The sequence below is a fragment of the Podarcis muralis genome, chromosome 9 (assembly GCF_964188315.1).
Source record: "Podarcis muralis chromosome 9, rPodMur119.hap1.1, whole genome shotgun sequence".
NCBI lineage: Eukaryota > Metazoa > Chordata > Lepidosauria > Squamata > Lacertidae > Podarcis > Podarcis muralis.
In genome coordinates, this window is record NC_135663.1 from 26,938,912 (window position 1) to 26,951,349 (window position 12,438).

A 12,438-nucleotide genomic window follows, 5' to 3' on the forward strand; every position below is an offset into this window, starting at 1 on the left:
ATGGTCTCCGTTTTGGAGAAGGGGATGAATCAGCATAAATAACCAGGCTATTAGGCGGTGACAGTGAGCGATGTGCTGTGTCACCTGCCCTCGACAACCTGCTCTATCAACAGGCACCGAGTCCGTGTGGGCAGGATTCCAATTAATCACCGCCTGGCAAGACAAGGGCCTGGGTGTTTAAATAACTGTGAGGCAATCCTTTGTTGGCAATGTAAATTATGCAGTCCAAGCTGAGGATAGCTCCCTAACTGCAGGAAGGCAGTCTATCAAAATGTCATTAGCCGGTGTGGAAAGCCAGGCTATTACTGTTAATGCCTGTGCACGTAGTTGGAGATTTTGCTTAATGATGAATTTGATGAAGTCTGGATGAATCACTGTTGATTGCTCCTCCATATTCACGTCAGGTATCTTTCTCACAAACATGCCCAACTTCTTCTTCTTCTTCTTCTTCTTCTTCTTCTTCTTCTTCTTCTTCTTCTTCTTCTTCTTCTTCCTCCTCCTCCTCTTCGGCGATCACTCGTAGCCGAGTAAGAATGTCTTCCATGGACACAGTCTTAACAGTGAGTCCGTAAGTGACGGTGGAGGCCAATTCTGAATCCACACATCCTTCCACAGCAGGGACATAGGCTTTTGGACAGGAGGTGATCACAGTGAGGGTTTGCCAAACGTGCCTTCCTCTTAGCACGTTTATCCCTTTTGTCCTGAGTTCGGGTGTCTTCAAAGTCCACAACACCTTTGGAAAGGCTGATCTCCAATTGGAGTACTCGCAAGCCAGTGTTTCCAAATTGTCAGTTTTTATACTGCTCCTCCCCCCACAAACATGCCCAACAAATAGCCCTTCCCTTTCAATTAGCCTTTCTCTTTCCATTATAGACAAACTATAAGGTAACAGAGAACCATGCAAAAGATGATGGTGGGTTTGTCTTTCACTCAGTGTTTGAGGGATCTAGAGGACTGGGGGAAACAAACCTCTGGTTTGTGTCCTTTATTTGTTAGATGACAGAATTGCAAAGAAATGCCTGAGGGCTAGGATATCTGAAAGACCCCCTTGCTCCCGCGTGAACCTGCCTGTAGGTTGAGATCATCTTAGGAAACCCTGTTGTGTTCCCCACCACCAGAGGTTCACCGAGTGGGAATGCAAGACAGGGCAGCACCTGGTGGTAGGATTCCTCTGCAAAGGAGGCAACACTGGCTCCATTCCTGATGGTTCTTACACGCAGGGTTTGTAAACATGGTTATTCTGTTTAGCATTTAACGGTTTTGAAGATATGATTGTTCTTGTATGTGTGTGTGTTTTAAAAAACTGCTGCTTTTGAATTTAAAGTTACAGTTTTATTTTTTATTTCAGAGAATGTGTGACCTAGGAGCAAGGGTGTGACCTGGGGAGTATCTTAAGCACCAGCTAGAGAGGCTTAGAAGACCACATTTGGCGCCAACCCCTGCCTTTAGGGAATTTATCACAAGCATTTAAATAAAGCATCTCCCTGTGCTTCTGCAATTTGTTAAGCACTTTTTTATTTTTAAAAAGATAGATCATTTGGCAATTCTATCTGAACATAAAATAACTATGTATTGTTCCATCAGGATGATTTGATCTCAGCAGGAACTGGCAATGCTATGTTACCCTGTTGAAATACTCTTTTTTATGGAGCTTCAAGCAGGCATTTTGGAGAGTTTTATCTTTTACAGAAGCCAATATGTGATTCTCATTATTTCATGCCTTTCTAAAAGTCCCGAATCAGATTAGAGCAAACACTAAAAATGCAGCACAAAAAAACATTTGCTGGAGCAAACTGTGATTCCAATCTTCAGGAAACATTTTATTGCTGTATTTGCTGTACTTTCTACTGATCAAAATCCTATTGAAGAAGTCTTCATTTATCAAATTGTATTATAGGCCAGATTCAGAAGATCAAAATAGCCAAGGGAATCCTTTTCACTAAATCAATCAGTGAAGATGTACGCAAAGCTTTGAACTCCATAGAAACTTTATTATAAAGAATGGAAGTATAACTTGCATGCCCAAGCACCACAGCCCCCAATACTCTGACTTAATAAAAGAACCAGTCATGACATGATATACAAATTTTGGGTTAAATAAGACCACATCTTTTATTGATTGCACATGTAATAGGTTTGGCATAGGCATTGGGTATAACCATTAACAACAAGTCTGCCTGCTGGAAGTATTTCCATGGGGATCGCCCCTGAGGTGAGGAGGACCTATGACATACATAAAAAGGGATCACCCCCGCATGAGTGCCGCCTTGAGGAGTGTGATGGCCTTAGCCCCCGCCTGGGCATTCAATGGGATACCCCTTTCCTTTGGAGCGGCAGTCAAAGGCTTACAACATCCCCTCCACCAAGAGTAATGCCAGCCCAATGCCTAGACTGCCAAAGCTGTTGCAATTGCTATGAGGTAGGCAAAACCCACAGATAGTGCCAATTGGTCTGAAGGACAAAATCCTGCCCAGCCCTGAATACGGCGACCAACGTCCATAGCAAGGTCAAGTACATAACAACACAACAGACAAACAAAGGGAGGGTGGGCAGGTGAGCAGAGCCTGCAGAGAACAGGGTAGGCCTCACTTGAGTGTACTTTAGTGAAGCCTGCAGGCTCAGTTAGTCTTGCCCCCTGAAGAGCATCCAGCCCTGAAACTGCCTACCATTGGTGAATTTGCTCCAAGAGGTCTCCTGCATCCTCTACATCTTCCTTTGAGGATGGGGAGCTGGAGCCCTATGGCATGACAGCCAGGCCCAAGTCAAATGCAGCCTAAAGTAACTCACTTCAGGTAAACCCATTCTGAATTGAGCAGTGGGGAGCTCACCTTTCCACTAGCTTTCTTGTAGTACAGAAATAACTTGAAGTTGTGATTTTGACTATTGAGAGTCTAGAGATTTTGGGTTTTTTTGTTTGTTCTGCCCGGACACTGAGGTACAGCACCGAGGGCCTTCTGGCGGTTCCCTTAGTGCGAGAAGCCAAGTTACAGGGAACCAGGCAGAGGGCCTTCTCGGTAGTGGCACCTGCCCTGTGGAACGCCCTCCAACCAGATGTCAAAGAGAAGAACAACTACCAGACTTTTAGAAGACATCTGAAGGCAGCCCTGTTTAGGGAAGCTTTTAATGTTTAACAGACCACTGTACTTTAATACTTTGTTGGAAGCTGCTCAACAAATCATCATCATTATTATTGTTTGTTTTGGGGTGGGGGATGGAGAATGGGAAGCGGCCATCTCCTGAGTCAGAGCAGAGGGCTATCAAGCTCAGTACTGTCAACACTGACTGGCCATGGCTCTCCAGGGTTTCAGGCAGGGCTCCCTCTCAGCCCCACCTGGAAACATCTGGAATTGGACCTGGGCCTGTTTGCATGCCAAGCATGCACTTTACTACCACTGAGCTACATTTCTTCTCTGAACTCAGAGAGAGAAACTAGCATCGAAGGAGTGAAGCAGGTCACCAGAGAGAGATTATGCTGTACTGTAGGTTTATAGATTTTCTGCTGCTTTTGATTTATTTTGACTGATTTACTATCCGATCAGCAGCCATTTCCCCTTCTTTGTTATTACAAACAGAAAAAAACAACAACCCCAACACAACACCCTGAATTATGAAGAGGCTACAGGAGAGAACTGAACACAAACATCTACTCCCAAGTCTCAGGCAGGTTCTATGCAATGAGTCTTTGATATCTGCATTTAATTATGTCTCAATTGGATTATAATAATCCTTTTCCTCCTTGTTTCTCGCTTACCGTTTTCTCCACTTGTCTTGCACTTAATTAAAAATGCAGGCAGCGCAGCTAAGATGGTGAAATTAAGGTTGACACACAGGAGAATTTTGCTTCTGCTGGATCTTTTTTTAACCTGTAAAAGTCTGAGCCTTGGGGGATCTTGGTGGGTGATTTTTTTTTTTTTGGGGGGGGTTATATGTGTTCTAATATAGGAAAATCTGACAAAAGCAATTCCACTGGCATTGCTTGAAGGTGAGATAAGATTCCCGTGAGATCTGTCCTAAATAAAGTCATCCTTTGTGGGGGAACACCCCCCCCCCCAACATCCATGTTATACATCCATTTGGAGCGGGTTTTGGTTTTTAAAAGTGTAATTACAGATGTTCCCCAGGGCTGAGGAGAAAAATTGTATTAGTGTTAGGAACAAATAAGACCAGCAGATAATTGTGATAGTCCAGCCCAGCCCACTTTGTGCTATTCTATACCTGCTGGGTAAGGGCAGTTTACACGGTGATCAGAAACAAAAGGGAATGAAAAGCAAAGCAAAGCAGTTCAAAGTCGTTGTAGTACAGGGATATTCTATATTTTATTCTGCTATTCCCCTCGGTCCAATAAATATCCCTCATGCTTGGTCTCTTCATGCCCTGCTGAGAGCCATTTTGTTGCTTGTTGTCTACAAGAAGGGACCACATAATTGCCAAAATCCAGCTGGGTTCACACCTGGATCCACAGGATTGTGTGTATGCATCCGTAGCTGGATAAGGAACCAGATATGTAAATAGATGCTCTGTGTATTTGGTCTTTGATGTGATCCAGCTGCTAAGGTTTACCTGCACATAGTCCTAACGTGATCATTGACAAGGTCCCCAAGTATAGCCATCCCCTTCAAAGTCCTTCTAAAATAGTAGACCCTCAACCCGTTGAATAACCTTTTCTTTGATCACCATGGTGATTGCTCTTTTCATTTTGTAGTTTACACCTAAATTAATCCTAAAAGCTTTCCTTTTTGATCTGCAATCCCTCTGAACGCTCTGTGTTGAGAAGTTGTTTGTTCAGAAAGCCTATTGTTATCACTGCCTGCACATATTAATTGAGTACTGTCCTTCTGCAATAGGTGTAGCCAATATAGCACCTTCCAGATGTTATGGGACTACAACTCCCATCAGCATGACCAGTGGTCAGGGATTATGGGAGATGTAGACTAGCAACATCTAGAGGATGGCATGTTGGCTCCCCCTTCTCTAGAGAAGGGATACCTGGATCCTTCTTGTCATAGCTACAAGGCTGAGTGGGCTCTCTCCAGTCACCTACCCAGAGATAGTCATTGGTTGGAGAGAGAGATTTCATTCCCCAGGCTGAGGAACCATCCCAGCATCCTAGTGCTAAGTAAGAAGGTGCTCTTGAAGTTCCTGCAGTGTTCCAGATGCAGCTTCTTTTTTTTGGTAGGAAAACTGCCTGGTCAGAAACAAAGTCTTATGTCGTATTCAGCAGTACACGAGGCACTTCTTCATGCCCAACAGGTACCCCATGACAGCTACCCATCACTCCAGTGAGCAGACAAATTAGCATTGCAGGGGGTTGGACTTGATGACCCTTTTAACACTACAATTCTATATTTTTACATTTTTGATTAATGGAGAATGACACAAATTCACTATTTTAAAAAGGATGTGATGATAGTGGGCTTCTAAAGACTGGGTTTTTTTTCTTCTTCCTCAAGTGTTATTGTCGTTGCTGCAATAAGAGTGTGTTAGCGGTGGGTTTATACTGGACCATCTACACAGCACTGTGTTTTATTAGTTGTTCTGTGAAGCCTCCCCAGTGTAACTGCTCTCTGGAGGGGCAGTCTTGTGCTTTGCTGTTGTTGTTGTTTAGTCGTTTAGTCATGTCCGACTCTTCGTGACCCCATGGACCAGAGCACGCCAAGCACTCCTGTCTTCCACTGCCTCCCACAGCTTGGTCAAACTCATGCTGGTAGCTTCGAGAACACTGTCCAACCATCTTGTCCTCTGTCATCCCCTTCTCCTTGTACCCCCAATCTTTCCAAACATCGGTGCAACAAAAGTGTGACGAAAGGCAACAACCCTGAAACATCTGTGGTATGAAAAGTTACACGGTTTCAGCAGGTAGCTACAGGACATGGACTGACTGGACATAAAGCAGTACGCCCATCACAAACCTTTCTTAGGGGCAAACAGTACTGAAAGGGGGATTGCGTATAACCACTCCCATACCATAATGAGCACAAATAAACATGAATGCACAATGAAAAGGACATCTGGAGGAGTCCTACGATAAGAGGGGCAGCCTGAGGCATTGGCGCATCAGCTGAGCTGGCATCTCTTTAATGAATCTGAAATGGACATGGGAAGCATTCCATTTTGGCATTTGGGTGTCATTTCAGTGACTGAAATGCATTCCTTCTTTATGGCATTTTGAAATCCTGCAACACGAGCCTTCAAAGTACCAAATGTCTGTTTACAATCCATTTGATAATTGGATGGTTGAAGAAGAGGATTGGGTAGATGGAAGGAAATCTCATATCCTAACATGTTGGATGGTCTCTGAAGGCTTTCTTAGATTTTCATTCCACGGGGCAAGGACCAGGGATGAAGAAAGATTCCAAAATGGGGCAGCTCTAAATGTGGACAGATAGGAAGGCTGGCCCCATTTTGAGTTGCATCCTTTAAGCTAGGCCTGTCTGGAAATGGGGCTCACACCATACCTGTGTTGCTCTCCTGCCTTTCCTGACAGTCTCCCCACAACCAAGGGGCAAAAAAGCATTGCCATAGGGTAAGGACGGGGGAGAAATTCAATCCACTTTGTAATTAAAGATGAATGCACATCTGTCAAGTTCACACTAAATTATGTCAAATTCACATTCACATTCTATTACTACCATGGGGAAAAGTAACAGGTGACATGTTCTTTTTGACACAGGAGAGACTCTGTAGGCCCTCTGGCTAAAGAAAATCATTTCTTGCTGGGGATCACCAGTTCATAAACAAGCCTACAATTTGTGTCTGGAAGGGAACATTCTCTTGTCCCTTACGCCCTTTCCCAAAGTAAGGCATCAACATGCTCCCAAGTAATGTGTACGGAAGTAGACAGAAGGGCAAGAAAATGACAGGGATATGAATAGAGGCCTTGAGGAAGGGTCCCCAACTAGTTGTGAAGGGGAAGTGCTGGGAATTTGGGCCTTTTAACTTTAATTTTATTAAAATTAATATTTTTTTGCGCGGGGGGGGGAACCCTCAATATTTGTTGAGTGTTAATGTCAAATAACCCAGTTGGCTTTTTCGAAAATGCTGGAGGGTGCTAGCAAACACAACTTTAGCAACAGACTAAAGACTCCTCTCCACAAAATCAATGTTTACTGGCGCTGACATATCAGAAGAGACAGAAGTTGCTAGGCTACTCCTACTAATCTTAATATCCTCATAGGATATCCTCAATATCACCAAATATCCTCATAGGATATCCTCAATATCACCAAATATCCTCATAGGATATCCTCAATATCACCAAATATGGGCCAAAAGGTTTCTGCACCTCTGAATTATAGGAATATATCACAGCATACCCCACCCTTCTTTCTATAATTATTTAAAAGAACCTTTTATATTTATGATTTTTAAAGTTAGCAAATACTTAATATTCCGGAAGCGTGCCAACAAACTGCTTCAAGCAAATATAGTTGGAGAAAAAAATAAACTTTATTTACATATTATGTGTCATCGAAGTATTGTTGTGTGTATTATTTTTTAAAGCACTCTTTTGGTGGGTTTTTTACATTATTATTAGTTGTTAAGTTATTAGTTGCTAATTATTAGCTGTGACAATGATAACAAATGTGATAAACTTCATTATTATTCTGGAATCAAACTTGCTGTGGGCCTAATTTTCCATCTCCCGCGGTTACCCTCATTCAGAGCTACATATTTGCTCCAATAAATACATAGAGGTCTTATCTTAGAATCAGAGAATTGTAGAGTTAGAAGGGACTGGAAGGGTCATCTAGCCCAATGCCCTGCAATACAGCAATCTCAGCTAGAGCATCCATGGCAGATGGCCAACCAGCTCTGCTTAAAAACCACGAAGGAAGGAGAGTCCATAACCTCCGGAGGGAGACCGTTCCACTGTTGAACGTCTCTTACTGTCAGAAAGGTCTTCCTGATATTTAGTCATAATCTCCTTTCTTGTGACTTGAAGCCATTGGTTTGGTCCTACCCTCTGGAGCATAAGAAAACAAGCTTGCTCTATCTTCTCTGTGGCAGCCCTTGAGACATTTGAAGATGGCTATCATAACTGCGGGACGCGGGTGGCGCTGTGGGTTAAACCACAGAGCCTAGGACTTGCGGATCAGAAGGTCGGTGGTTCGAATCCCTGCGACAGGATGAGCTCCCGTTGCTCGGTCCCTGCTCCTGTCAACCTAGCAGTTCGAAAGCACGTCAAAGTGCAAGTAGATAAATAGGTACCGCTCCGGCGGGAAGGTAAACGACGTTTCCATGTGCTGCTCTGGTTCACCAGAAGCGGCTTAGTCATGCTGGCCACATGACCCGGAAGCTGTACGCCGGCTCCCTCGGCCAATAAAGTGAGATGAGTGCCACAACCCCAGAGTCGGCCAAGACTGGACCTAATGGTCAGGGGTCCCTTTACCTTTACCTTTTTATCATAACTGCTCCCAGTCTCCTCTTTTCCAGGCTAAACATACCCAGCTCCCCTGGAAAAGCACAAGTGCTAAGTCAAGAACAAACCTTGGCTACAGTGCAGAGTTTGTCTGGAACAAGACAAAACATGAACATGGGTTTGGATGCATTGCTAAGCCAAACCATGGGAGGTAGCATGGGAGAGAAGTGAAAGGGCCTTATATTTTTCCTCGGAGTACCCTCATCCTGGTTTGTCCATGCTTAGCCGTGGTTTGGGTTTGCATTGTGAATGAACCAGGCATGTATGTTTATCTCTTTCTTTGGTGGGCTAATCTGAAACACCGGGGTTTTGTTTTTTAATTCAAGGCAATAATTATTATTACCAAAGCCAGCCCTCCCCCTCTCTTTGTACTACAATAGCTGTGCAGAAGAAATGGTTAAAGAGCTTACTGGAATAATCTAGATTGTTTCCATTCGAAAGTGCTTCACTGCTTTGGTGTTAAGTACGTAGTAAAAAATAAAAAACCAGACACAACTGATTTTATTTCCCCAAATGATGTGGCAGTGACCAGCCTCAAGGAAAGGAGCAGGTTGAAGTGCAACTGGTCAACATTGCATTTAGAATAGCTAATAATAGTAATAATCCTTTATGCTGCTGTAGAACCTTTTATGCAAGAACAGAAAAGGTCACAGGAATACAAAGAGTGACTATTTCATGGCTGCACACTCACTTAGTGTCCTTTTAACATTTCCACAAGCTCAAGGGGAGGGGGGGGCAGAGAGAAAGAGAGAGAAATAATTGTAAAGAAAGTAACTAAATATATCCCCATACTGATGAGGCAGAGAGGATGAGTGATAATACTGGGGGCCACAGCATTTGTTGACCCTATAGCTGTTTGGCCTCCAGTCATTTCCCTTTAATGCCTGCACAATTGTCAATGGGAAGACTTTAAGAGGATTGGCAGCACCATTCCAGGACTGTTGGTTATGAGAATCCACCCCATTTCAACACTGAAAATATTTACTGCCAGGCTAGGATCAATGCAGACAAGAACTAGCGGATATCCTGACTTGCCTGCACTAGGTACAGGCCGCAGGCTGGAGAAAGTATTCTTTCACATAAAGAAAGCTAAAAATTTTCTGAATATTTCAGATGGGGCTTTCCAAGCACCAGAGAGATCTCTTAGATATGGCTGGCCATATCCATGATGAAGTGTTATGCAGTTTCCTTCCAGGTGGGCACCATGTTCCGACCTTAATTTTGGAAGCAAGCCTCAAAGAGGTGACTTTCTCAGGATACAAAGACTAGGGGTGAACTACTCCATTTGTTTACTTGCATGCAAAACTTTAAGTTAAAGGTAAAGGGACCCCTGACCGTTAGGTCCAGTTGCGGACGACTCTGGGGTTGCGGTGCTCATGTCGCTTTGCTGGCTGAGGGAGCCGGCGTACAGCTTCTGGGTCATGTGGCAAACCAGAGCTGCACACAGAAACACCATTTACCTTCCCGCTGGAGCGGTACCTATTGATCTACTTGCACTTTGACGTACTTTTGAACTGCTAGGTTGGCAGGAGCAGGGACCGAGCAACGGGAGCTCACCCCGTTGCGGGGATTCGAACCGCCGACCTTCTTATTGGCAAGCCCAAGAGGCTCAGTGGTTTAGACCACAGCGCCACCCGCGTCCCTCCCACATACAAAACTTACCATGCTTTTAACAAAATGCAGCTGTAGAGATTGCGATCTGCAGTAGGAAGACCAGTGTGGATGTGGAAATGGATAGGGAAAACTACTTCTTAACTCTTTCTCACCTCTGGTGGGTCTCCCCACCCCACACACCTAAAATCTCCACCATCAACTGCTTTTCCACTTGCAGGGGGAAATATATGTGTACAATGTGTGATGTGACATTACTGTACTTTGTATTTCCTGGCACAGCCACCAGCAGCCAATGGCGTGAGCAAATTGTACAGTGTGATGATGCAAGCTCACACCTTGTGCGACACCAGGCATGAAACTAGAAACACAGGAAGAAGGGAAATGCCTTTAAGAATCCACCAGATCTACCCACTCGGTATGGAACTGAAATGGGTCTTCTCCAGGAATTGGATATTGCTTTGTGACTAGTCAATTGTGACTCCAGTGCGTGAATTCCCTACTTATGGGCTAAGTGCCCCTCCTCATAGGTGCTGGGATGCACGACATCAATAAAAGGAAAAGAAGAAGAGGTCCAAAACAGCAGCACAGCTACCTCTGCCAAGAAACAGCACTGTGTCCCATCCATTTCTTCTGAACTTGATGTGAGGCTACTGTCTTTGAATCAGGTGTTGCAGGATTATTCCCCCAAAGGCCAAAAATGTGATAAAAGATATCCTTCGAGCCAATCATTTGGAGAAGCCCTTAAGACACAGCACTATTGCTAAACATTCATCTGCGCAGCTTCAGGACAAGTGCCAAGGCAACTGGAGGCTGGCGGAGGAGGAATAAAACTCTTGATGGAAACCTTTACGTCTTGAACTGTTTAATCTTCAGTGCTTAGGGACCAGGTGGTAGGACGGTCGCTTGTGCACTCATAAAAAAAGAGGATACAGTTCAGCAAAATGAAAAGGACAAAATAGGACACTGATTTGCATAAAAATTGCATAAGCTAATTTATATGAATAGGTGCAGATTTTAAATGACATACCACAATTTAAACAGAAATGCAATCCATCTCACCATTGTGGGGAAGACTATGACCTGGTGATCTTTGTGCCTACTACGTCTGCTGCTTAGGTGCTACCTGCAGTCCCTGCTCCTTAATGGACTTGGACAGGACAGCCTTCCACATAGAGCTATATCCTTTGTACAGTAGGCCACATGATGATCCTAGGCATCCAACCACTTGGAGGCATCATAAGAAAATAAGAGGAGCCCTTCTAGGAATCCAAAGGGAAACAACGGGAGACCATCTACAGAATATCGCAGCAGAAATGTTTATTCTGTAGAAGTGTGAGGAAGAAAAAAATAAGGTGTATGCACATAGTATATCCCCCTAAACAAACAAAGAAAGCTAAAAAATATTCCAGGGTGATTGAAAGTTTCGTCCCCTTTAGTTCCAGCATCAAGTATATATCCAGGCAAATGGGATTTGCAACAGTTCGGTAGAAAACAATCCATTTTCAAGGCATTAAACATCAAAGTACATATTGGAATTATTTTCCAGTGTGTGTTTGTGTGTGGGGGAGCGATTATGTTTTCTATATATATTTATATAAATCCAGTTCTTGCAACATGGCAGATGTAAGAGTTTGTGTCGCTTGTGAATCTTTATTTGTTGCTGTAGATGCAGCAGCGTTGGGGAGCATCCAGTTCTTGAGTCCACACTTTATAAAATGCATAGGAAAGAGACACTGGATGCAGAGAAAAAGAAAACATGTTTTCTTTAAATGAAGCATTTATTACCACCCCCCTTGACGGCATCGCTACTCTGGAAACTCCACGAATTCGCATTCGCCCCCCCCTTTAAAGCTATCTATGGCATAGATATGCCTTAAGACAAAACTCCTCTACAAACACTTTTAAAACAGCTGCAAGGTTGCTTGCATGTACTAAAGTGGTGAGAAATTGTAAGAAAAAATAATGCTAATATTAAGAAATCTTGCAAGACACTGTGATACCAAATTAGAGCCTTTGGGGAACCTTAACAAGGAAGGCAAATTTTATTGTATGGATATTATTAGGCTAGAGAAATTATGAATATGGGGCGGACTCTGTTCTGTTGATACCAAGTCAACAGGAGGAAGCCTCAGCTCCTTTTACTCAGAACCAATGTTCAGTGATGCCAGAAGCATAACTGAGTGATTACACCCCACAAGATCAGCTGTTTCTCCAACACAAATGTGCTCCTTAGCAAACCTGTTTCGGAGAACAAGTGTATTGCTTAGATCCAACCTGTTGCGGAAAGAGCTCTTAAGCCCTCACACAACAGCCCACACAAGCCTGGAAGGCATGCCTGAGACTGGTGTTCCCAGCACAGAAAGAGCTCTTAAATCTCTCCGCCTTGCGGTGCATTTAATCTGTGT

At 43.8% G+C, this 12,438-nt stretch overlaps 1 protein-coding gene across 3 annotated transcripts in view; it reads right to left on the reverse strand.

Annotated features, from left to right (window-relative positions):
• Positions 1 to 11,000: 11,000 nt before the first annotated feature.
• The window catches only part of NDST4 (N-deacetylase and N-sulfotransferase 4), a 133,381-nt gene continuing 131,943 nt past the window's right edge, over positions 11,001 to 12,438 (reverse strand). For all 3 annotated transcript variants that reach the window (XM_028743691.2, XM_028743692.2, XM_028743695.2), the window contains one exon: positions 11,001 to 11,766. In XM_028743691.2, coding sequence (XP_028599524.2) covers positions 11,614 to 11,766 — 153 coding nt within the window. In that variant the 3' untranslated portion in view covers positions 11,001 to 11,613. The remainder of the gene's footprint in view (positions 11,767 to 12,438) is intronic.